Source organism: Aotus nancymaae, unplaced genomic scaffold (assembly GCF_030222135.1).
Source record: "Aotus nancymaae isolate 86718 unplaced genomic scaffold, 86718_ANA_hifiasm-v0.15.2.pri h1tg000016l, whole genome shotgun sequence".
NCBI classification, from domain to species: domain Eukaryota; kingdom Metazoa; phylum Chordata; class Mammalia; order Primates; family Aotidae; genus Aotus; species Aotus nancymaae.
The window spans coordinates 84,073,612-84,100,371 of NW_026988428.1; the positions used below are offsets into that span (position 1 = coordinate 84,073,612).

Genomic DNA, 26,760 nt, shown 5'->3' on the forward strand with positions numbered 1-26,760 from the left:
TCTTTACCTAGTTTTAAATCAAGATGGTACCCGCCTCATTGCAGCTTTTCATCTTATATTTTCAGCACTAGATTATTTACTTAGGATTGCTTGCTTGTTGAAAGTTTGTAAAACAAAAACAAAACACAAAAAATATTACCTATAAAATTGTCTGGGCCTAGGCCTTGGGGTGGGGTCAGGGCAGTGATGATTAGAGCTCAAAAGCTGCAAGTTCACCTGGAATAGATGTTATCATTTCCTTACCCACTGTGATACTGCCCCGCCATCCACCTCTGCAATGCTATGCTCATGCACAGGTTTCTCTGACTTTTAATAATAATAGTAACTACTGGCATATAGTAATCTTCCCAGCTTGCAACAGGAGAAGGTAATTTAACTCAAAAGCTGGCTTCCAACTTATCTCCCAAAAGTGGAACCCTATTTCCAGACTGCCATTTTCCTGACATACCAAGTCTCATTTGTCTTCTGCCTCCTGATAGGTGTAGAAGAGATTTTATTTTATTCTTACAAATCCAACAGTGATTCTTGGAGAAAGCTGGTGATCTATACTAGTTTTATCTTGTTCTACAGTAAGAGTTTATTTTACATGAATAATATTTACAAAAATTGCAAGCTCACTGTGTATCAGGCCCTTAAAAATATATTTCCTTCTGTAATTGTCACAGTTGAACTATAAAGTTGGCAGTATTCTTCTCATATTTTTAAGATAAAGAAATGAGGCTTTTTACTCTTTTTAAGATAAGGAAATTAATTTTAAGTAGCTCAATCAAGTTTGCATGGATAATAAATATAGCAGAAGTGAAAACATACCTGTCCCAAATCCAGAAAATTCTAGTATGATCAATTTCATAAATAGCCCAAGTACAGACATAAAATATTATTGTAATTGTGTTGCCTGTGAATTATTTGTAAATGGTAATGGTCTTATATCACTGGATATGGTCTATACTCAGAGATATAGATGCCAGTCTTAATAAAATTGCTCTTTGAAGTACCATACAATATTAATATTCGTATTTACAACAGACACAGGTATACAAGTTTTGCTATTTTCTCCTCAGGAAGCTAGGAGTTGAGTTTCTTTCTTTCTTTTTATTTTTTAAATTTATTATTATTACTATTTTGAGACAGAGTCTCACTCTGTTGCCCAGGCTGGAGTGCAGTGGTGCAATCTCAGCTCACTGTAACCTCCCGGGTTCACGTGATTCTCCTGCCTCAGCCTCCCAAGTAGCTGGGACTACACTCACCTGCCACCACACCCAGCTAATTTTAGTATTTTTAGTAGAGACAGAGTGTCACCATGTTGGCCAGGCTGGTCTGGAACACCTGACTTCAAATGATCCACCCAATTTGGCATCCCAAAGTGCTGGAATTATAGCATGAACCACCGTGCCTGGCCAGAGTTGAGTTTCTTTCTAAGCTTTTCTGATGAAATCTTTTCAAACCTACATCCAAGCCTCTCCACTGAATTTCTAGGGTGTTTACCTAAGATTTAGCTGCATATTATCACTTAAAGACTGATTCCTAACAGCTGCCAGAAATTTAGCACCTACCTGGGTGCTATAATTGCTACATTGACCATAGGTTTCCTCTTCCTTCCTTTACTAGGGTGTAGGTGTTTTTTTCATATTCTCATTGTCATTCTTGTTCTCTCCTGTTTCTCTCTTCTTCTTGTTTTAAGTATTATGCAGAAATGTAATCTATTGTACTAGAGAAGGAAACAGTATCATGGTTGGTTAGCAGAAATATAATATGTAAAGTTAGTATATTTAGAATAAAGCATACTAATCAGTGAAGTATTATGAGAGGTCTGATAAACAAAAGACTTGGAAGAACTGCGCAGAAAAAGAAGGCAAGGGCACACTGGGCACGTGGTTATGGTTTGAAAGAAGTTGAACTGCACATGTGGAGTATGACCCCCTTCCCATGATGATGGCAATATGATTAGTAAATCTGGTTTTCTCATAGGTTTTAACTCTTCTAAATGGCTTAGCTTTCAACATGACTATACAAAGAGGTTTTTGTTTTTCTTTTTAGGTATTTCTTAGAACTATATTCTCCAATTAGAATTTCTAGATCAGAGAATATAATTGTGGCTTTGCATTTTGCTTGTGGATATAATCTACGTATAAAAGATATTTTATTGCAGTGCTTTAAGATTGATACAGAAAAATGGTATTATGTTCTATTCTCAGATTATATTTGAGTACCATTTATCAGAGATGGAATATTATGTCTGATCTAGTTGAAGTGTATCATAGCTATTACTTTTATTCTGGTTCTCTGCACAGTTTTATGCAGGAGCATGAAAATAAGTACAAGAGTAAACATTACAGTTGTTTCACACAGTGAGTTTCCTATATACGTAGTTTGTGGTCGACTATTGACACAGATTTTTCTACTTCAGGTATCTGCATGCATAATAAATGTTACAAGCAGGTTTTTTTTTCCTTGTTACTATGGATATTATAGAGTTACAGAAGAGTAATCAAAGAATATTTGTCCTACAAAGTTTGGCTTTCATGGAAATAGTAAAATGTTATGACTAAACTGTGTGTCCAGTAGATGGCACTCTTAGTTCTTGGACCCCAGAGTTTGTAAATTGATGACTGTTGTGTTCACTGATTACAGATCATAACAGAATCCATGCCACTGATGTTTTACATGCTGTTTGGTATCTTACTACACAACCTATTCCAGGCCTCTCAACTGTGATTAATGATCATGGTTCAACCAGTGATTCAGGTATGTACGAAGTGAATCTGCACTCCCTTCTGAGAGATGGGAACAAGGGTGTTTTTTCAAAAAACAAATTAAGTGAAGACAAACAATGTCAGTTTAATACTTTTAAAAAAGATTTCTGTGACTCTCATTTTCTCTTCTCAGATTCTGACAGTGGATTTACACATGGACATATGGGATATGTATTCTCAAAAACGTATAATGTGACAGATGATAAATACGGATGTCTGTCTGGGAATATCCCTGCCTTAGAGTTGATGGCACTGTATGTGGCTGCAGCCATGCATGATTATGATCACCCAGGAAGGACTAACGCTTTCCTGGTTGCAACTAGTGCTCCTCAGGTAAATCTTTAGATTTTTATTAGGAGAAATAATTTAAAGATTTCTCAAGAAAGTAAAGTGTGATTTATAATAGGCATCAAGTTAATATAAGCCAAACTATATATAGTCTTACCTGAAAATTCTCAGAGACCATGCTAAAACCATAAATTCTTCATTCTGAAAAGAAACCATGGATTCTTCCAAGATACTAATGGCAGGTATACAACTTCATTATCCATGGAAATCATTTCTCAGTTGTCTTCTTAGGAAGAAAATCTATTTGAATTCATGTTAATGGACCCCTTCAACAAACAAAAGGCAACCTATACAAAAGCCCCTTTCTGAAACGATTAGAGAACCCAGTATTTCTTGGACTTCTAAGAATGTAAGGCTTCTTTGTATATAAAGATCATTCCTTTGAAGTATATTCATTATAACAATTATGATTCTTGTGACATATCTATAGGATGGTAGAATTTTAACATCAATTTGTTTCACTGGAGGAAATTTTTTTTGCCTAAACATAGATTCTAAAAGCAGTGAATAAATTTAAATTTCATCTCGGTGTATAATTCAATCTAAGTAAAAAATTCATCACTAAGTATCTAGACATGTCCATTTACACAATCAAATATAGCCCCTTATTTATTTAATTGGCTGAACCCAAGTTACTAAACATTCTGAGATCCTCTGTTCTAAGATCTAGAGGCCAATTTCATTCTATATTACTTTTCTGTTTTCTTCTTTGCCTCTTCTGTCCCACTGGTATCCCTTTCCACAGCTGATCTTACAGTCTGTTCTATAGTTTTCCTTGGATCTATATACAATAAAAATTATCTGATAATTGTTTTTGATTATCTACCTTTTTTCCACTTTTCTTTCATACCCCAGAATTATTTTTTTTAAAGATAGGCAAAAATCCCCTGGCCAGGATAATTTGCCATTCAGATTTTTCTACATGTCTACATTTTTATATACCTCAATATTAATATTCAATGCTTAGTGTTTTATTTTTGTCCTTATGTCTTTTATTTTCTCCATAGGCTCTCTTGCAAATTAGTGTTTAGGCATTTTGTAGGCAGTTTCTTTTTTAAAAAAACATTCTCTAATAAAACTTCTCTCTGCATTATTAGAGAATTTCAAACAAGTAAATGTGATTTTATATCTTCAAATACTAGATAAAATGTGATATTTCCTGTGGAGTGAAGTGGGAATGTTTTGAATCATGGGCACTCAGGGGATTCCATTTATTTTTAATAGTTATATATGTGTTTAAGAGGAGGTAATGCGTATGCCAGATACAGAAAGTAACCTAGTTACCTCGTGAGGTATTGGTATAATTATATTTACGTACATATGTAAATGTAATTTTTTTCTTTGTCTTCCTCCCTCCTCTTTCTTTTCTATTTGTATATCTTTTTGATGTTTAAATTCCTGTACCCTACAAAGAAATCTAAAGAAGAAAATTTTTTAAAGTATTAAGGTAGGCTAGTGCCCCCTCACAAGAGTTTCCGCTAAAGTTTCAAGGAAAGGAATTTATCTTACAAAAAAGGGAAATTTAATCAAGAAAAATAATAGAGTCATTATATAGTAATAATTGATTCTTAATAAGCAGGAGTCATATGATTACATTTCTTTTTTGTATGAATAGAAAGCAATTTCAGAAGCATTGCATATTCTCATAATTTTTGTGATTATTTTCTTTAAAAGTTGAACTCTTAACTCTCTTATTTGCCTAGGCGGTGCTATATAACGATCGTTCAGTTTTGGAGAATCATCACGCAGCTGCTGCATGGAATCTTTTCATGTCCCGGCCAGAGTATAACTTCTTAGTTAACCTTGACCATGTGGAATTTAAGCATTTCCGTTTCCTCGTCATTGAAGCAATTTTGGCCACTGACCTGAAGAAACACTTTGACTTTGTAGCCAAATTTAATAGCAAGGTAAGTAGAGTTTTACCAGTCTTCCTTTTATAGACACATTGAAAGATATCATGGAAGCAAACTGTTGAACAAAACATTTTACTATCAACTCTCATGTGTCAAATGTGAAAATGTAATGCAATAAAATGTTTAACCAGAAGCGCACATATACATATTAATCTGATTCTAGATGCCCAAGAAGTTAAGATCCTGTCTTTATAGATTATGCTTTGTGCTACGGAGGAATAACACATTCTGTCATTGTGGTTTTGGTTTCATTTAATTTTTTCTCATCTCTATGGCATATTTATATAAATTATCTGGCAGCAGTACAGATCAAAAGTTGAAGCAAAATTTTATACCTCAAAAGTAAATGCCCAAATATTGTTATGAAAATTTTTATGATTTGTAACTACATTATTTTAATAGTAATCGATAATAAGGCCCAATGCAATGGCTCAGGCGTATAATCCCAACCCTTTGGGAGGCTGAGGCAGGTGAAACACTTGAGGCCAGAAGTTCGAGACCAATCTGGCTAGCATGGCAAAACCTCATCTCTACTAAAAATAAAAAAGTTAGCCAGGTGTGGTGGCACACACCTGTAGTCCCACCTACTTGGGAAGCCAAGGCAGGAAGATTGTTTGAACTCAGGAGGTGCAAGTTGCAGTGAGCCAAGACTGCACCATGGCACTCCAGCCTGAGAGACAAAGTGAGACTCTATCTCAAAAAAATAAAAAACAAAAGTAATTGATTATATATGCCAATTTTAAAAAGCATTTGTTGCTATTACAATAATTAATGATTTTTAAAATTTTTATTTTTGTAGGTACATAGTGTTTCTATTTATGGGTTACATTAATAAATTCATGTAATGCATAGTAGTCATAACAGAGTTAGTGTGGTATCTGTCACCTCAAACATTTATTCATTGTGTTATAAACAATCCATTTATGTTCTTTTAGTTATTTTAAAAGGTATGATTAAATTATTTTTGTCTATACTCACCCTGTCACCCATAATTATTACTTTATCCATAATTGATTATTTTACTTTTCTGATAAACTATTGTTACCATTAATTTACATAGGCCAATAACATTTTAAAATAGCTAGAAGTTCCCAATTATTTGGTATTATGATCCCTATATAATATGAAGACAATAAATGTTCTTTTGTTTTCTATTCTGTTCCACTTTTGTTTTTATTGAAGCAAAACATATTTTAACTTTGTCTCAACTAGGTGAATGATGATGTTGGAATAGATTGGACCAATGAAAATGATCGTCTACTGGTTTGTCAAATGTGTATAAAGTTGGCTGATATCAATGGTCCAGCTAAATGTAAAGAACTTCATCTTCAGTGGACAGATGGTATTGTCAATGAATTTTATGAGCAGGTAACTGACAACTGTTTAATATATCTCAGTCTATACTTACAGGTTGCTCATGAATTGCTCAAAGCTTCTAATGGCTGTGAAAGTATAATATCTCTATTTTATATTCATACTTTGATCGGAAAATGCATTGGTCAATTTTGATCAGGAGATAAAAAGTGATGTGTAAAAATTTGACTAAAATATAATCTAACCCTCTATGATAAAGTTATTTGCAAGCATTTGGGCGGAAGAAAATATTGAGAAAGTTGTCAGACATTAGGAAGATCCTTGAAATACTGTTCTTTTATAGATTTATTTATTATCACAGAGGTAGTTTAAATGTATATGAAGTAGTTTATATGTATATGGTAGTTTAAATGTATATGCATATCACGTTAAGTTCACTTACCTTCCTAAAAAAATTTATTTATTATCATGGAAGGTAGTTTAAATATATATGGAATAGTTTATATGTATATGGTACTTCAAATATATATGTGTATCAGATTAAGTTTACTTTTGCAAGAAAAATTAATAACAATAGTATATGAAAAAGCTAAAAAGAAATAGGCATTTCATTTGACATGATAATGTGAGAGTTAGCAGACTATTAAAAAAGCTACCACAATTACACAAGCCAGGAGTGATCCTCCTGACATTACCCTACACCAATCAGATTGCACTTGAACCTTCCTGTTTGGTACCGTGAACCACTCTTAAAAAGAATGTGGAGGTGAAGAAGCATGCATAAAGGACAGAAATAAGTGACAGAAAAGCACGTGAAGAAAATGAAGATATTTTCTCTGGCAGAAATATAACTGTCTTCTTATATTTAAAGGAGTGACATACTAATTTAGAAATAGGTTAATCATAACATTGCTGTGGAGATTAAAGAAGATAAATTATATAACATACTTAGCACCGGATCTGATTCATAAAAAAAAAAGTTAGATCCCTCTCTGCTGTCCTAAAAAAGGTGTGACTATAACCAGTCTATAGAAGTTATTGGGAAGTAGAGTTCAGGTCAATGTCAGAAAGAAACTTATATTGTTAAAGGTGTCCAAAAATAGGCTGAGACATCTTATTAATAGTAATAAATTGTCTGTCACTGGACATATTTAAACAGAGATTAGAATGGACTTTTCTGATTATTATAAGTAGGATTCATATGCAGAATGAAAGGTTTGTGCTTTAAAAAATAATATATTGCCTTTCTTAAGAAAGGGATTTATTAATAATCATTCCTGAAATATGGAAATGCAGAAAAATGTAAAGGGAAAATTCATGTATTGTAATACCACTTCTTAGGCATAATTGTTGCTGATATTTTGGAATATTTCCTTTATTAATTTTGCTAGGTAACCACTGGTTAAAAATCTCTTTTTTTTCCCCTCAAAAAGATTTGAAGCACTTCAAAATAAAACATTTATACAGTAATATTATTAAATGTTTAGATAAATAAGAATATCAGAAACCACATAATCACAGAAGCTATATTAATAATTCAAACAAAATCTGGGATAAGGTAATCCCTTGAATTGAGCAATAAATTCTTTTAAGCTTTCTGGCAGCCAAGGCAAAAAATGAATATAGGCTACATTTATATATTTTTAAATAATTATTCTCACCATTGCTTTTTTTTTTTTTTTTGATGGAGTCTCACTCTGTCACCCAGCTGGAGTGCAGTGACACAGTCTTGGCTCACTGTAACCTACACCTCCTGGGTTCAAGCAATTCTCCTGCCTCAGCCTTCTGAGTAGCTGGGATTACAGGTGTCTGCCACTATGCCCAGCTAATTTTTTGTATTTTTAGTAGAGATGGGGTTTCACTATATTGTCCAGGCAGGTCTCGAACTCCTGACCTCATAACTCGCCCACCTCTGCCTCCCAAAGTGCTGGGATTACAGGCATGAGCCACCATGCCTGGCCTCACCATTACATTTTAATGCATTTATATTCTCATATAAAAGACACTGACTTGTGTGATAAAAATATTACCTACTGATACATTAGACTTTAGACTTTCTGTATTTCTCCTTGATAAAAAGCAAAAACCTCAAGATCACAAAAGTATTAATTAACAGCAAAATCTTTCTATAGGAATCCTAGCGATTGAGATAGGATCCTTTAGCTGTCAAGTAAAGAAATGTGTGCATTAATGTCTGGGGTTTTGCTTATTTACAAATTTCAGATGCCAAGTGAATGTTGACTTGACTTGTATTGTATTTCTAGGGTGATGAAGAGGCCAGCCTTGGGTTACCCATAAGCCCCTTCATGGATCGTTCTGCTCCTCAGCTGGCCAATCTTCAGGAATCCTTCATCTCTCACATTGTGGGGCCTCTGTGCAACTCCTATGATTCAGCAGGACTAATGCCAGGAAAATGGGTGGAAGACAGCGATGAGTCAGGAGATACTGATGACCCAGAAGAAGAGGAGGAAGAAGCAACAGCACCACATGAAGAGGAAACCTGTGAAAATAATGAATCTCCAAGTAAGTTCTAAAATCTAGTTCTAATGTGTTTTCCCTGGATTATTTTCTTACTTTAGATGAATTTTATGCTTCTTATGAAATATAGTACTTCAAGTCTATATATCATTTGCCAAGTTTGATTATGGATAGCTCCCTTCCCCAGTATCATAATACTAGAAATTCAAGACTATGGAATCTATAATAATAATATATATCATACAAAGATATCTTCTCCACCATGAAGTTAAAAAAAAAAAAGAGTTGAAGTCTATTCTTCAGGGTATCTTAATGATTTAAAAGTGAAAAGAATTTCAGTTACTATAAAGACCAATCATAGGTTTTTATTGGCTTGGTTAGGGGAACTCCATGTGAATAGGAGGTAGTATTCATTTGTTCATTCAACAGACATTGATTGAGAACCTGCTCTGTGCCAGGCATCATTCTAGGTACTAGAGATAGAGCTGTGGGGGAAAAAAAAGAAAAAAAAAAATCCTTGCCCTTATAGAAGTATATTCTAGTGGGATCAGTAGACACTAAGCAGAACAAAACAAGTCAGTATGTCTATAGTATGTTAGATACGGTAATATTTACTGTAGTGATAAATGCTGATAAATATGAGAGTAAAAATAAAAGGAGGGAGATGTGAAATATTATAGAGACAGGTTAAAATTTTAGGTAAGATAACCAGGGATAGGAAAGATGTAAACAAGGGAAAATTTTTTAAAAATGGAAAGAAAATACCTGCAAGAAGTAAGGGGATGCTCCCTGGGGCTATATGTGGGAAGACGATTCCAAGGAGAGGAGAAAGCAACCTGTGCAAAGGTCCTGAGGTGTGCATTGGGTGGGGTGTTCAGGGAGCAGCAGGATAACTGAGATAGCTGGAGCAGCAAGACAGAGGCAGCGGGGAGCCAAGGTGTCCAAGGAAGAGAATACAGTCATGGGTCCTTAGTTTCTGTTTCTGGTTGGGCCAATAAAGCCCCTTCCTCATCCCTCTTTTCTGCTTATCACTAGAGACAGAAACTAAAAACCATAGCTTCAGATGCTAAAAGCCTAAAACAAAACACAGCGAAACAACAGCGACAACAAATAAGTCAGCCTGTACAAGTTGGAAGGTAGGACTCTATAGGTCACGGTAAGGGTTTTGGCTTTTACTCTGAGTAAGATGGGAAGTTGTCACTGGTCTTGAAGAGAAGAGTTAGTAGACTCAACTTACATTTTAACTGGACTGCTTCAGCTGCTCTATTGAGAATATGCTGTGGTTGGAAAGGGAGCAAGAGTAGACATAGGGGGAGCAGTTAGGAGACTGTTGAAATTATCCAAGTGAGAGATGACTGTGACTTTGGACCAGGGCAGTAGCAACAGTGACAATGAGAACCTGTCACATCTGGTAATTGGCTGGAGTGCATCATGTGGCCAATCTAACCTATTTAGCTTAATTGACTATAAAATCATTTTTCTTTAAGCCTCTAAATCTACTCTCCTGTTTATCCTGTCATGAAACAAATAGTGACTAATAGCATAATTAGTAAAAATCCATGACCCGTCCAATGACATTTTACAAATACTATTCCTCTGTTCCTAAGAACATAGTATGTGATTTCTGTCTACCTTTACAGATAAGGTACAATCTTAATATTCCCAAAGCCCTTACCAAAAATACGACCAATGAAAGACATTCTGATCATTTTGTGCCTATTTTTATAGCAGTCAGGAAAACGCACAACTTGGTTCATTCCAGCTATCTTGTAAGGAGATTAACCTTGTACTGATCCATTTTGCCCTTATATAAGTACCCTGTTGTAGGCACACATAAGCAAACATAAAGAAGTCATTATCAATTATGAGCTGATGAGGTAGAGTTTTGCAAACTGAGCTTCAGGTCAGATCTGGCCAATCTGTTAATTTTGTTACAGAATGGGGGAAATAAATGTTGTTTTTCTTCAATATTCTACTGTCAAAGTAATTATATTTTATTTATCTGATTCAAATCAAAAGGCTTCCATTAGAAAGTTTGTATTGATCTTGGGATTCAGAGCCAGAAGCCAAGACTTGGAATTCATGAGTTATTTATTCATTTTTTTTTCATTTAATAAACATGTATTAGTTTTCTCTTTTTATTTGTTTTCATTTCAAAGAGCCAGGTAGTTTACTGTCTTACTAAGAATGAGACAGTTTTTCCACTAAATGAAGGTATTGTCGGCTTAGCCTCTGAAAAGCTTTGTTCCCAGGGGCCCTGACTTACTGCTGTTTGAACTCAAACAAATGGAAAATACAGACAGGCAGATTCAGGCATTGGGAATTGAAGGACCCAGGCCAGGAGATTTAACAGGCTCAGCTTGTCAACCTAACCTTTAGCAGCAAATTTTATAGCCACATATTTCATTTATTTCTGTTCTATAGTGTTGAGTTGTCATACCTTCCCATTTTTATCAAGTTCACTAAAGCAGGAATGAGAGTTTTTTGGATTGTTTGCTAATATCTTCCAAAAGTTAACTGACCACATTATATTAAAATTGAAAAATATCCCATTCACAATGATTTGATACTGTAGCTTTGGAAATCTTATCTTTAAAGTATTTCTTTACAGCCAAGAAAATGATAAATATGGAGCAGCATTAGTATTTACTAAATATTGGTCACATAGAGTAATGGAATTTTAGAAATGAAGGGGAAATCGATCCTTAACAGTTTAGCTGCCTCACTTTACAAAAGATTAGCCTAAGCCTCAGAAATTTAAATAACATCCCAAGGTTGCAGAACCAGAAAGGAAAACCAGGTTTCTTAATTTTTAACTTCAATGCTTTTGGCTCTCAGTAATTTTAATTTCAGAGTTCATATTGGCTAAGATGGTTGGTTACCTTGACTTCGCCTAATACTTAGGTTCCAGAAAAAAAATAAATAAGCACAGATAACTTCTGTAGTTTGTAAAACTTGGAGATGTCCCAGGAAACACAGAATAAAATGTTTCAATATGGTATCCTAGGAGAAGAAGGTTTTTACCCCACCTCATAATTAAATCTGAAAGATTCCTACAGCGAACTAAGAGGTTTCTAATGAAGTACTAAGCTGCATTTAGAATTTGAGCAATGAAAGGCTCTTTGTTCTGCTTTCAAAAGGTTCCAGTATTGAACAATTTGGCTCTCAATACAGGCATGTTTTAGACCACCTGCAGACTCTAATCTACACAAATTTATTTGGTACAAACTTTCTTCTACGTCACCTTCTTATTCAGTATAATTCCAGAGAGGTTTATTGCTAACATTTAACAGTATTAATAAGAGAACAGCTGCTCTCATGGGGACTGTCCTGAAAGGAACAAAGAGGAAAATTGAGCTTTTGTTAGCTGCTTCCCTATGAATGTACTGCCATCAATGTGTAACTTTAAGTAATCACCTTGAACTGAAGAGTGCTTGCTACAACTGTGATTCAAACCTGTCCTTCAGCCAGGGTCCTTTGTAACTCTTGATTCAAAGGATTCAGTTAAAAAGTATATTAATAGTAAAAAATTTCTCAACAGAATTTGATTTGTACTTAACTATAACAAAGTAGAAAGAGACAAGTAGAGGTAGAAGAGTAATTTTTAAGTTGCTTTTAAAAAATCTGATGTAATAATGTATTTTATTGACTTTCATAGAAAGAATTCAAATTTATTTCAATTTCAATTATATCTATTGCCCTTGTTAGGAAGCTTTCAAATAAGGAATTGATATAAGGGGTCATGACCTGTGCTCCATACACTTTTGCCTATGTCCTGTTCGTCAAACTTTGCTTGGAATACTTCTGGCTCCTTTTCACCTAGTGTATTTAATTCTCATTACTTAGATCCAGCCTAGGTACCAGGACTTAAAAAAAAAAAATTCTACCTAATTTTCTACAGTTTGAGTCTTTAGTGTTGCCATGGATTGATGTATCAAAGAGATTGCACCAGACATTTGTTAAAAATGGCAACGAAGGCTTTATTGAAGACTATTGTAATAGAGGAGACAGATGATAGAACTCTGTTGAAGCAAAAGGCAGGAGAGGAGTTAAATGCTGCTGTGAGCTAGTGAAAAAGTGCTGGAGGACATTATGAGGGCATTGACTAGTGTGATTAAGCCACCTGTTAATTGGTACTTACTAAAGCTGGGCTCCTACCTTCCCACAGAGACTAGAAGATAGGCCTGCCTGCTGGCCTACCTTTCTTCTTTCCTTCCATCCTTTCTTCCTTCATTTAAATCTTCTTTTTATTAATTTTAAAATTAAAATTTTATTTTGTGGGACTGTAAAGCTAGTTAAAGGCTGGGGGAAGATTTACCAATATTCCAGAGTGGCAGAGAAAGAATTTGCTGTTACAGGTTTTCTAAAGTAAATGCTCTCACAAGAGGGAGGTCAGAGTCCTACAGTCTAGAAGTCTAAAACTGAGTCAAACTGAGAGGAATGGCAAGCCCATCTTGGTCACAAGAATATGTCTGTCATAAAACATAGCAAATGTATTTTGGTTTTTATCTTCTTGGCACTCTCTCTTAGAGAAAGAGTATAAGCTCCTTTAAGGCAAGCTCTGAGCCTAATTGATCTTTGTTTCCAAAGCATCCTGGAAAGTATTTGCCAGTTAGTTTGAGTCCATCTCTTCAAGAAATGATGAATAACCATAAATATATATTTTTTATTTTTTGCTTTTGACTCTGCCTGTATTCATTTCCCTCAGCACTCATTCAATTTAATAATTGTTGTTCTGTGTCTATATGGTTCAAAATTAATTCAAGATAATTTAATATCCTTTTTCTTCTCTATATTTTAAAAATTTATTGTTCTGTAAAGTGTAAGAAATTTCTGTAGTGTATTGTAATAAAACTGTTAAATGAATGACTAGCACTTCCACAAAGATGTTGGTAGATGTCCTCAAAGTTCCTTTGTCACCTCCCATATCAATTGGCTTTGTTTTTTTTGTTTCATTATTGTGTTAATCAAGTTTTTGTTTTTTTTTCTTCTATTTACTGTAAGTCATATCTACTTCATTAAGTAGACCCAAATATCCCTTTTGATCTTCCTGCTAACTTGCACTTAAAAAAAAAATGTTTATTTACTTTTGTAGAGACAGCAGTCTCACTTTATTTATTTCTGTAGAGACAGGGCCTCACTGTTTCTCAGACTGGTTTTGAACCCCTGACCTCAGGTGATTTTCCTGCTTTAGCCTCCCAAGTAGCTAGGATGATAGGCCACATGAGCCACCACAGTCAGCTTGAACTGTTAACTCTTTAACACAGTCTCAATTAGATCAGAATCTCCTGTAGACCACTTTTTCATATTAGTTTTATTTTTACCACTTATCAATACTTCATTATTTACCTGAAACTGTGGAACAAAAACTAGAGAGAAAATTACTCATTTAGTAAATGTTTACCATATACTTTACTAAAATCTAGAACTTCACAGATATTATATATACACAAAAGAAGACAGAAAAGCCTCTATACCAGGTGATATGATTTGGCTGTGTCCCCACTCAACTCTCATCTTGAATTGTAGTTCCCATAATCCCCATGTGTTATTGGAAGGACCTGGTGGGAGGTAACTGAATCATAGGGGCAGTTACCCCCATGGTGCTATTCTCATGATAGTGAGTGAGTTCTCACAAGATCTGATGGTTTTATAAGGGGCTTTTTTCCTCTTTCCTTGGCACCTCTCTCTTTGTGCCACCATGTGAAGAAGGATGTGTTTGATTCCCCTTCCACCATGATTATAAGTTTCATGAGGCCTCCATAGTCCTGTGAGTCAATTAAATCTCTTTTCTTTATAAATTATCCAGTCCGAGGATTTCTTTATAGCAGGGTGAGAACTAATATAGTAAGATGCTACCAGAATTGGGATGCTGCTATAAATATACCCAAGAATATGGAAGCAACTTTGGAACAGAGTAACAGGCAGAGGTTGGAATAGTTTGGAGGGCAGAAGAAGACAGGAAAATGAGGCAAATTTTGGAACTTCCTAGAGATTTGAGGGTGATATGGTTTGGCTACGTCTCCACCCAAATCTAATTTTGAATTCCCATGTGTTGTGGAGGGCTCCAGTGGGAGGTAATCATATAATAGTGGCACGTCTTTTCCACACTGTTCTCATATTAGTGAATAAGTCTCGTGAGATTCGATGGTTTTAAAAAGAGGAGTTTCCCTGCAGCCATTCATATAAGATGTGACTTGCTTCTCTTTGCCTTCCCCCCATGATTGTGAGGCTTCCCCAGCAACATGGAACTGTGAGTTCTCCATTAAACCTCTTTCCTTTATAAATTGCCCAGTCTCAGGTATATAGTCTTTGTCAGCAGAGTGAAAAGGGACTAATACAGTACATTGGTACTGGTAGAGTGGGGTGCAGCTGAAAAGATGACCAAAAATGTGGAAGCAACTTTGGAACTGGGCAACAGGAAAAGGTTGGAATCGTTTGGAGGGCTCAGAAGAAAAGAAAATATGGGAAAGTTTGGAACTTTCTAGAGACTCATTGAATGGCCTTGACAAAAATGCTGATAGTGATATGAACAATAAAATCCAGGCTGAGGTGATCTCAGATGGAGATGAGGAACTTGTTAAGAACTAGAGCAAATGTGACTCGTTATATTTTAGCAAAGAGACTGGCAGCATTATGCCCCTTCACTAAAGATTTGTGGAACTTTGAACTTGAGAGAGATGATTTAGGGTATCTGGCAGAAGAAATTTCTAAGCAGAAAAAGTGTTCAAGAGGTGATTTGGGTGCTATTAATAGCATTCAGTTTTGTGTATTCAGAAATACATGGTTTGGAATTGGAACTTATGTTTAAGAGGGAAGACAAGAATAAAATTTCAGAAAATTTGCAGCCTGAGGATGTGATAGAAAAGAAAAACCCATTTTCTGAGGAGAAATTCAAGTGAGCTGCAGAAATTTGCGTAAGAAGTGAAAAGGAGCCAAATGTTAATTGCCAAGACAATGAAGAAAATGACCCCAGGGCATGTAAGAGACCTTAGCGGCAGCCCCTCCCATTACAGGCCCAGAGGCCTAGGAGGAAAAAATTGTTTCACAGGCCAGGCCCCAAACCACCTGCTGTGTGCAACCTAGGGACTTGGCACCATGAGTGCCAGCTGCTTCAGCCATGGCAAAAGGGGGTCAAAGCTCAGGTCATGGCTTCAGTGGGGTCAAGCCCCAAGCCTTGGCAACTTCTGCATCGTGTTAGGCCTGTGGGTGTGCAGAAGACAGCAATTGAGTTTTGGGAACCTCTGCCTAGATTACAGAGGATGTATAGAAATGCCTGGATGTCCCAGAAGTTTGCTGCAGGGGTGGAGTCCTCATGGAGAACCTTTGCTAGGGCAGTATGGAAGGTAATGTGGAGTTGGAGCTACCACACCGTGTCCCCACTGGTGCACTCCCAGTGGAGCTGTGAGAAGAGGGCCACCGTCCTCCAGACCCTAGAATGGTAGATCCACCCACTGCTTGCACTGTACACCTGGAAAAACCACAGGCAGTCTATTCTAGCCTGTGAAAGCAGCTGTGGGGTGCTGTACTCGGCAAAGCCACAGGGGCAAAGCTGCCCAGGGCTGTGGGAGCACACTTCTTGCATCAGTTTGACCTGGATGTGAGACATGGAATCAAAGGAGATCATTTTTGACTTTTAAGGTTTAATGACTGCACTATTGAAAATTTTAGACTTGTATGAGGTCTGTATTGCCTCTTTTTTTTTTTTGGCAGATTTCTCCCATTTGGAATGACTGTATTCACCTAATGCCTGTACCCCCATTGTATCTTGGAAGTAGCTAACTTGCATTTAATTTTGCAGGCTTCTAGGCAGAAAGGACTTGTCTTGTCTCAGATGAGACCTTGGACTTGGACTTTTGGGTTAATGCTGGAATAAGTTAAGAGTTTGGGGGAATTTTAGAAAGGCAAGATTGTGTTTTGAAATGTAAGGATATTAGCTTTGGGAGGGGTGAGGGGCAGAATAGTATGATTTGGCTATGCCACCACCCAAATCTCATCTTGAATTCTAGTTTCTATAATCCCCGTGTGTTGTGGGTAGGACCCAGTAGGAGGTAATTGAATCATGGAGGTGGTTATTGTCATACTGCTATTCTTGGGATAGTGAGCTCTTATGAGATCTAATAGTTTTATAAGGGGCTTTTCCCCCTTTGCTTGGCTCTTCTCTCTTCCTGCCACCATGTGAAGAAGGACATGTTTGCTTCCTCTTCCGCCATGATTATACATTTCCTGAGGCCTCCCTAGCCCTGTGGAACTGTGAGTCAATTAAACCTCTTTCCTTTATAAATTACCCAGTCTCAGGCAGTTTTTAATAGCAGGATGAGAATGGACTAATACACCAGGGAAATTCACAGTCTAATGGAAGGATCTTAGGTGAACTTCTGAATTCTTGGCTCAAGTCTAAAATCGTCATTTAGATGAGGGTACTGAGAGTTATATGATATTCTGGTAGCTTGGAAAAGAGCAGACCTCTCTTCTAAGCTCTTGACAAGCTGCCTACTTTACCTCTCTACTTAGAGGTCTTCCAGACAACTCCTGTTCAGAATACCTGTATTAATTCCCTTCTGATATGGTTTGACTGTGTCCCCACCCAAATCTTATTTTGAATTGTAGCTCTGATAATTCTCATGTGTTGTGGGAGGGACCCAGTGAGAGACACTTGAATCATGGGGGCAGTTTCCCCCATATTGTTCTCCTGGTAGCAAACGAGTCATGAGATCTGATGATTTTATAAGGGGTTTCCTCTTTTACTTGGCTCTCTCATTCTCTTTTTGCCTGCCACCATGTAAGACATGCCTTTTGCCTTCTGCCATGATTGTGAGGCCTCCCCAGCCATGTGGAACTCTGAGTTCATTACACCTCTTTTTTCTTTATAAATTACCCAGTCTCAGATATGTCTTTATCAGTAGTGTGAAAATGGATTAATACACCATCAGATCTACTTCTCATCCAACTTTCCCTTTCTTTTGACATCTTATACTCAACTGCTCAGGCCAGAAAACAGCATTGTCTTTGATTCCTCCTTCTTTATTCCCTACCTCTAATCAGTTGCCAAGTTCTGTTAATTCTACCATACAAATATATTTTGTATTTATTGACTTACCTTCATTTTCATTACCCCTCTCCAAATTCAGCCATCACCTTCATACAATATTTTACCAACTGGGTCATCTCCCTCCATTTCTGCCAGCTTTCAAAGACTCCATAAGACTCAGTGTAATTGTACCTGCTTGTTCACTATCTTCCTACTAGAGGAAACGCTTGCTGATGGCAAGTATCATATTTATCTGTTTATCAGAGGGTAACTAAAACTAAGGACAATATTTGGTATATATCAGGTGATTCATAAATAGATAAGGAATTAGAAGCCTAAATAGTGAATGCTGACATTAATTTAAATAATCATCTTTAAAATGTTTTTTTCTGTTTGAATTGGGTTTATTATCTTTCCTCAAAAGATGTAATTCTGTGAAAATTATTGTTAATATTTCCATGTTGAAAACTTTAAATCACTTGGTCAAAGAAAATGTATTTATTTTTTAAATGAATATTTCCTGATATATAAGATCTGTACAGGTCTATACAAGGCTCCCTCAAAGACTCTATAGTCTAGAAGATAAACTAATGTTTGGAATATATGAGAATAAGATTTGAGTTTATTTTTTTAAGTAGGGTACTCATTTATTCAGATTAATAGATAGAACCAAATAGTTTTCCCAAGTAGATGTAAAAACGTACATTACTATAAGCAATATATTAGTTCTAATTGTTAAATTCCTTGCCTACACTTGATTTTTTATAGTCATTTTCATTTTAGCTATTCCAGTAGGAATAGTGTTCTTATATTATGTTTTCATTTACATTTCAATGTCTTATGTTATAAACAACTTTTTGTATTTTTAATCAATATACATTTGAACATATTTATGTGGGGTACATGTGATATTTTGTTATAAACATAGAATTTGTAATGATTAAACCAGGATATTTAGGGTATCCATCACCTCGAGTATTCCTTCCTCCTTCTTCCTCCTCCTCTCTCTCTCTTTCTCTCCCTCCTGTCCCCTTCCCTCTCTTCCCCTCCCCTCTCCTCTCCTCCCCTCTCCTCTTCTCTCCTCTTTGACAGAGTCTCACTCTGTCCCTCAGGCTGGAGTGCAGTAGTGCATGGCACAATTTCAGCTCACTGCAACCTCTGCCTCCCAGGTTCAAGCAATTCTCCTGTCTCATCCTTGGCCAAGTAGCTAGGATTACAGACATGTGCCACTATGCCCAGCTAATTTTTGTATTTTTAGTAGAGATGGGATTTCACCATGTTGGCCAGGCTGGTCTGAACCCCTGACCTCAAGTGATCCACTTGCCTTGGCCTCCCAAAGAGCTGGGATAATAAGCATGAGCCACTGCACCGGGCTGTATTTATCATTTCTATGTGTTGGAAAATCCCCTCTTCTTGTTGAAGTATACAATACGTTATTGTTAACAATAGTCACCTTACTCTGCTATCAAAGATAAGAACTTACTCATTCTAACTAGTATATCTATACTCATTAATCATTATCTCTTAATTCCTCCTAACCCCCAACCAATACAGCCTTCTCAGGCTCTGGTGTCTATCATTCTAATCTCACTTCCATGACATCAACTTTTGTAGCTCCCACATATGAGTGAGAACATGCAATATTTTTCTTTACTAAGCTTATTTCATTTAATGATCTCCAGTTCCATTTGTGATGCTGCAAACGGCATGATTTTATTCATTTTATGACAATATTCCATTGTATATGTATATCACATTTTCTTTATCTGTTCATCAAGATGATAGCTCATTCTCATCTTGATTTGCATTTTCCTGAAGATTAGTGATATTGAGCATTTTTTCATATACCTTTTGGCTATTTGTATGTCTTCTTTAGAGAAATGTCTATTCATGTCTTTGCCAACGTTTTTTTCTTTTTCTGCTATTCTTCAGAATACTTTTTACTGAACTATATGTCTAAAGATCTTTTCTTGCCAGTATACACTGAGTTATTTGATTCTTTTTTTTTTTTAAGTTTACTTCAAGTTCGGGGATACATGTGCAGAAAGTGCAGGTTTGTTACATAAATATACGTGTGCCATGGTGGTTTGCTACCCCTATCAATCCATCATCTAGGTTTTAAGCCCCGCATGCATTAGGTATTTGTCCTAATGCTCTCCCTCCCCTTGTCCCCCACACCCAACAGGCCGCATGTATGATGTTCCCCTCCCTGTGTATTTTATTCTTATAAATAACTGCATAGCATTCTATTTTATGATTGTAATATCTCTTTAATCCAATCTTTGTTGATGACTTTTTACATTATTTCTGATTATTTTTACATTATTAAATATTGGTGCAATGTACCTTCTTGTACTTAACATCTCTGCATATCACTGTGAACAATTTTGTCATATAAATTCAAAGTAGTAAAGTTGCTGGTTCAGAGTTTGGTTTGCACATCTTTGGTTTTAATGGTGCCTGCTAGAAAGGCTGTCACAATTTACCTTAATAGAGATGCCAAAATGACGATCACAATTTACCTTCCAATCAGTAATGACCATTTCTCCACACTCTTCCTCACCAATTTCAGATATTGTTGATCTTTTTAATCTTAGACAATATGAAGACTGAAAAAAATCTTTCTCTTTGCATTTCTTTGAGTACTAGTGAGGTTGAACATCGTTTCATGTATTTTTTGGCCATCTGTATTTCTTCTGTGTTGCCATTTTATATACTTTGCCTGATTTTTTAAAATTATTATACTTTAAGTTCTGGGGTACATGTGCAGAACATGTAGGTTTTTTTTACATAGATATACACGTGCCATGGTGGTTTGCTGCACCCATCAACTCGTCATCTACATTAGGTATTTCTCCTAATGCTATCCCTCCCCTAGCCCCCATGCCCCAACAGGCCATCGTGTGTGATGTTCCCCTCCCTGTGTCCATGTGTTCTCATTGTTCAACTCCCACTTATAAGTGAGAACATACAGTGTATGGTTTTCTGTTCTTGTGTTACTTTGCTGAGAATGATGGTTTTCAGCCTCATCCATGTTCCTGTGAAGGACATGAACTCATCCATTTTATTTTTATTTTTTATTGTACTTTAGGTTCTGGGGTACATGTGTAGATCATACAGGATTATTGCATAGGTACACACATGGCAATGTGGTTTGCTGCTTCCATCCCCCCGATCACCTACATCTGGCATTTCGCCCCATGTTATCCCTCCCCGACCTCCCCACCCCCCGCACTGTCCCTCCCTTGGCCCCCCTCAATAGAACCCAGTGTGTGATGCTCCCCACCCTCTGTTCCTGTCTTCTCATTGTTCAACACCCACCTATGAGTGAGAACATTTTCCGTTCTGTGTCAGTTTGCTGAGAATGATGGTTTCCAGATTCATCCGTGTCCCTACAACGGACATGAATTCATCATTTTTTATGGCTGCATACTATTTCATGGTGTATATGTGCCACATTTTCCTTGTCCAGTCTATTGTTGATGGGCATTTGGGTTGGTTCCAGGTCTTTGCTATTGTAAACAGTGCTGCTATGAACATAAGTGTGCATGTGTCTTTATAGTAGAACTATTTATAATCCTTTGGGTATATACCCAGTAATGGAATTGCTAGGTCAAATGGAATTTCTATTTCTAGGTCCTTGAGGAATCGCCACACTGTCTGCCACAATGGTTGAAATAATTTACACTCCCACCAACAGTGTAAAAGTGTTCCTATTTCTCCACATCCTCTCCAGCATCTGTTGTCTCCAGATTTTTTAATGACTGCCATTCTAACTGGCATGAGGTGGTATCTCAATGTGGTTTTGATTTGCATTTCTCTAATATTCAGTGATGATGAACATTTTTTCATATGTTTGTTGGCCTCATATATGTCTTCTTTTGAAAAGTGTCTGTTCATATTCTTTGCCCACTTTTGGATGGGTTTGTTTGTTTTATTCTTGTAAATCTGTTTTAGTTCTTTGTAGATTCTGGATAATAGCCCTTTGTCAGATGGGTAGATTGCAAAAACTTTTTACCATTCTGTTGGTTGTCGGTTCACTCTAATGATTGTTTCTTTGGCTGTACAGAAGCTCTGGAGTTTAATTAGATCCCATTTGTCTATTTTGGCTTTTGTTGCCAATGCTTTTGGTGTTTTAGTCATGAAGTCCTTGCCTATGCCTATGTCCTGAATGGTTTTGCCTAGGTTTTCTTCTAGGGTTTCCATGGTGTTAGGTCTTATGTTTAAGTCTTTAGTCCATCTGGTGTTAATTTTAGTGTAAGGTGTCAGGAAGGGGTCCAGTTTCTGCTTTCTGCACACTGCTAGCCAGTTTTCCCAACACCATTTATGAAACAGGGAATCCTTTCCCCATTGCTTGTTTTTGTCAGGTTTGTCAAAGATCAGATGGTTGCAGATGTGTGGCGTTGCCTCCAAGGCCTCTGTTCTGTTTCATTGGTCTATATCTCTGTTTTGGTACCAGTACCGTGCTGTTTTAATTACTGTAGCCTTGTAGTATAGTTTGAAGTCAGGTAGTGTGATGCCTCCCGCTTTGTTCTTTTTGCTTAGGATTATGTTGACTATGCGGGCTCTCTTTTGGTTCCATATGAAGTTTAAGGTGGTTTTTTCCAGTTCTGTGAAGAAGGTCATTGGTAGCTTGATGGGGATAGCATTGAATCTATAAATTACTTTGGGCAGTATGGCCATTTTCACGATACTGATTCTTCCTAACCATGAGCATGGAATGCTTCTCCATCTGTTTGTGTCCTCTCTTATTTCCTTGAGCAGTGGTTTGCAGCTCTCCTCGAAGAGGTCCTTCACATCCTTTGTTAGTTGTATTCGTAGGTATTTTATTCTTTTTGTAGCAATTGTGAATGGAAGTTTGCTCATGATTTGGCTCTCTGTTAATCTGTTACTGGTGTATAGAAATGCTTGTGATTTCTGCACATCGATTTTGTATCCTGAGACTTTGCCAAAGTTGCTTATCAGTTTAAGGAGATTTTGGGCTGAGATGATAGGGTCTTCTAAATATACAATCTTGTCATCTGCAAATAGAGATAATTTGACTTCCTCCTTTCCTAATTGAATACCGTTTATTTTTTTTTTTCTTGCCTAATTGCTCTGGCTAGAACTTCCAATACTATATTGAATAGGAGTGTTGAGAAAGGTCATCCTTGTCCAGTGCTGGATTTCAAAGGAAATGCTTCTAAGTTTTTGCCCATTCAGTATGTTATTGGCTGTAGGTTTGTCATAAATAACTTATATTATTTTAAGATATGTTCCTTTGATACCTGGTTTATTGAGAGTTTTTAGCATAAAGGGCTCTTGAATTTTGTCAAAGGCCTTCTCTGCATCTATTGAGATCATCATGTGGTTTTTGTCTTTGGTTCTGTTTATGTTGTGTATTATGTTTATTGACTTGCGTATGTTGAACCAGCCTTGCATTCCTGGGATGAAGCCTACTTGATCATGATGGATAAGCTTTTTGATGTGCTGTTGCAATTGGTTTGCCAGTATTTTATTGAAGATTTTTGCATCTATGTTCATCATGGATATTGGCCTGAAGTTTTCTTTTTTTGTTGAGTTTTTGCCAGGTTTTGGCATCAGGATGAAGTTGGTCTCATAAAATGATTTGGGAAGGATTCCTTCTTCTTGGATTGTTTGGAATAGTTTCAGAAGGAATGATACCAGCTCCTCTTTGTACGTCTGGTAGAATTCAGCTGTGAACCCATCAGGACCTGGCCTTTTTTTAGTTGGTAGGCTATTAATTGCTGCCTCAACTTCGGCCCTTGTTATTGGTCTGTTCAAGGTTTCAACTTCTTCCTGGTTTAGGTTTGGGAGGGTGCAAGTGTCCAGGAATTTATCTATTTCTTCTAGGTTTACTGGTTTATGTGCATAGAGTTGTTTGTAGTAATCTCTGATGGTAGTTTGTATTTCTGTACAATCGGTGGTGATATCCTCTTTTTCGTTTTTTACTGCATCTACGTGATTCTTCTCCCTTTTCTTTTATATTTATCTGGCTAGTGGTCTATTTTGTTGATCTTTTCAAAAAACCAGTTCCTGAATTTACTTATTTTTTGAAGAGTTTTTTGTGTCTCTATCTCCCTCAGTTCTGCTCTGATCTTAGTTGAACTCATCCTTTTTTTATGGATGCATAGTATTCCATAGTGTATATGTGCCATATTTTCTTAAACCAGTCTATCATTGATGGGCATTTGGGTTGGTTCCAAGTTTTTGCTATTGTCAACAGTGCCGCAATAAACATATTTGTGTATGTATCTTTATAGTAGAAAGATTTATAATCCTTTGGGTATATACCAGGTAATAGGATTGCTGGGTCAAATGATATTTCTAGCTCTGGATCCTTGAGGAACTGCCACACTGTCTTCCACAATGGTTGAACTAATTTACACTCCCACCAACAGTGTAAAAGCATTCCTATTTCTCCACATCCTCTTCAGCATGTGTGTCCTGACTTTTTAATGATCACCATTCTAACTGGTGCGAGATGGTATCTCCATATGGTTTTGATTTGCATTTCTCTAATGACCTGTAATGAAAAGCTTTCTTTTATGTTTGTTGGCTGCATAAATGTCTTCTTTTGAGAAGTGTCTGTTCATATCCTATGCCCACTTTTTGATGGGTTTTTTTTCTTGTAAATTTAAGTTCATTGTAGATTCTGGATATTAGCCCTTTGTCAGATGGATAGATTGCAAAAATTTTCTCCCATTTTGTAGGTTGCCAGTTCTGATCATAGTTTTTTTTGTTTGTTTGTTTCTTTGTTTTGTTTTTCCTGTGCAGAAGCTCTTTAATTAGATCCCATTTGTCAATTTTGGATTTGTTGCCATTGCTTTTGGTGTTTAAGTCATGAAGTCTTTGCCCATTCCTATGTCCTAAATGATATTGCCTAGGTTCTCTTCTAGGGTTTTTATGGTTTTAGGTCTTACATTTAGGTCTTTAATCCATCTTGAGTTAATTTTTGTATAAGATGTAAGGAAGGGATCTAGTTTCAGCTTTCTGTATATGGCTAGTCAGTTTTCACAATACTATTTCTTAAATAGGGAATTCTTTCCCCATTGCTTGTTTTTGTCAGGTTTGTCAAAAATCAGATGGTTGTAGATGTGTGGCATTATTACTGAGGCCTCTGTACTGTTCCATGGGTCTATGTATCTGTTTTGGTATCAGTAACATGCTGTTTTGATTACTGTAGCCTTGTAGTATAGTTTGAAGGCAGATAGTGTGATGCCTCCAGCTTTGTTCTTTTTGCTTAAGAAAAAGAACAAAGTCTTGGCTATATGGGCTCTTTTTTGGTTCCTTATGAAATTTAAAGTTGTTTTTTCTCTAATTCTGTAAAGAAAGTCATTGGTAGCTTGTTGGGGATGGCACTGAATCTGTAGACTACTTTGGGCATTATGGCCATTTTCATGATATTGATTCTTCCTATTCATGAGCGTGGAATGTTTTTCCATCTGTTTGTGACCTCTCATTTCCTTGAGCAGTGGTCTGTAGTTCTCCTTGAAGAGGTCCTTCACATTCTTTGCTAATTATATTTCTAGGTATTTTATTTTCCTTGTAGCAGTTGTTAATGAGAGTTCACACATGATTTGCTTCTCTATTATTGGTGTACAGGAATGCTTGTGATTTTTGCACATTGATTTTGTATCCTGAGACTTTGCTGAAGTTGTTTATCAGCTTACAGAGAGTTTGGGCTGAGATGATGGGGTTTTTTAAATATAAAATCATGTCATCTGCAAACAGAGACAATTTAACTTCCTCTTTGGTTATATGAATACTCTTTATTTCTTTCTCTTGCCTGATTGCCCCGGCCAGAACTTCCAATACCATGTTGAATATGAGTGGTGAGAGAGGGCATCCTTGTCTTGTGCTGGTTTTCAAAGGGAATGCTTCCAGTTTTTGTCCATTCAGTATGATATTGGCTGTGGGTTTGTCATTTTTTGTTTTTGTTTTTTAACTGTTTGATTTTCTTGTACATTCTGGACATTAGTCCTGTGTTGTATGAACAATTTGCATTTGTTTTCTTCCATTCCATAGACTTTCTATGCACTGTGTTGATTCCTTTGCTGTAGAGAAGGTTTTGGTTTTTAGTTTAGTCCCATTTGTCTGTATTTGTTTTTGGTGCCTGGGTTTTTGACATTTTAGCCTAAGTAATCTTTGCTTAGGTCAGTGTCCTGTAGAATTTCTCTTATGTTTTCTTCTAACATTTTTATAGTTTTTGGTCTTATGCTTTTGTCTTTAATCTGTCTTGAGCTGATTTTTGTATATGGTGTGAAATGGAGTCTAGTTTTATTCTTCTGCATATGGATATCCACATTTCCCAGCACCACTTATTTATGATGTCCTTTCTTCAATGTATGTTCTTGGCACCTTTGTCATAAATCAGTTGGCTATAAATATATGCATTTATTTCTGGATTCTTGGTTCTGTTGGTCTCTTTTTATACCAACACCATGGTTTTTTTTTTTTTTTTTTTTTTTTTTTTTTACTATACCGTTGTAGTATATTTTGAAGTCAAGTCGTGTGATGCTTCCATCTCTCTTCTTTCTCTTCAGAATGCTTTGGCCATTCAGATTCTTTTTTGGTTCCATAGGAATTTTAGATTTGTTTTCCTGTTTTTTTTTTTAAATAAAGATTGCATTGAGTCTGTAGACTGCTTGGGTAGAATGGTGTTTTTAACAATATTAATACTTCAGATCCATGTTAATGGGATGTCTTTGCATTTGCTTGTGTTGTCTTTAACATATTTCATCAGATTTTGGTAGTTTTTCATGTAGAGGTCTCTATCCACCTTGGTTAAATTTATTTCTACTTTTTTTTTTTTTTTTTCTATTGTAAAAGGGATTGCCATCTTAATTTCTTTGTTTTATATACTGATTTTTGCATCCTGTAACTTTACTGAATGTATTCATCAGATCTAAGAGTTTTTCGG

General features: G+C 36.2%; 1 protein-coding gene across 4 annotated transcripts in view; it reads left to right on the forward strand.

Moving 5' to 3' along the window:
• PDE3A (phosphodiesterase 3A) overlaps window positions 1-26,760 on the forward strand; it is a 320,464-nt gene that overhangs the window by 281,447 nt on the left and 12,257 nt on the right. For all 4 annotated transcript variants that reach the window (XM_012447662.3, XM_064377771.1, XM_012447663.3 and 1 more), the window contains exons 11-15: window positions 2,632-2,745; window positions 2,887-3,086; window positions 4,805-5,008; window positions 6,227-6,382; window positions 8,593-8,851. In XM_012447662.3, the coding sequence (XP_012303085.2) occupies window positions 2,632-2,745; window positions 2,887-3,086; window positions 4,805-5,008; window positions 6,227-6,382; window positions 8,593-8,851 (933 nt within the window). The remainder of the gene's footprint in view (window positions 1-2,631; window positions 2,746-2,886; window positions 3,087-4,804; window positions 5,009-6,226; window positions 6,383-8,592; window positions 8,852-26,760) is intronic.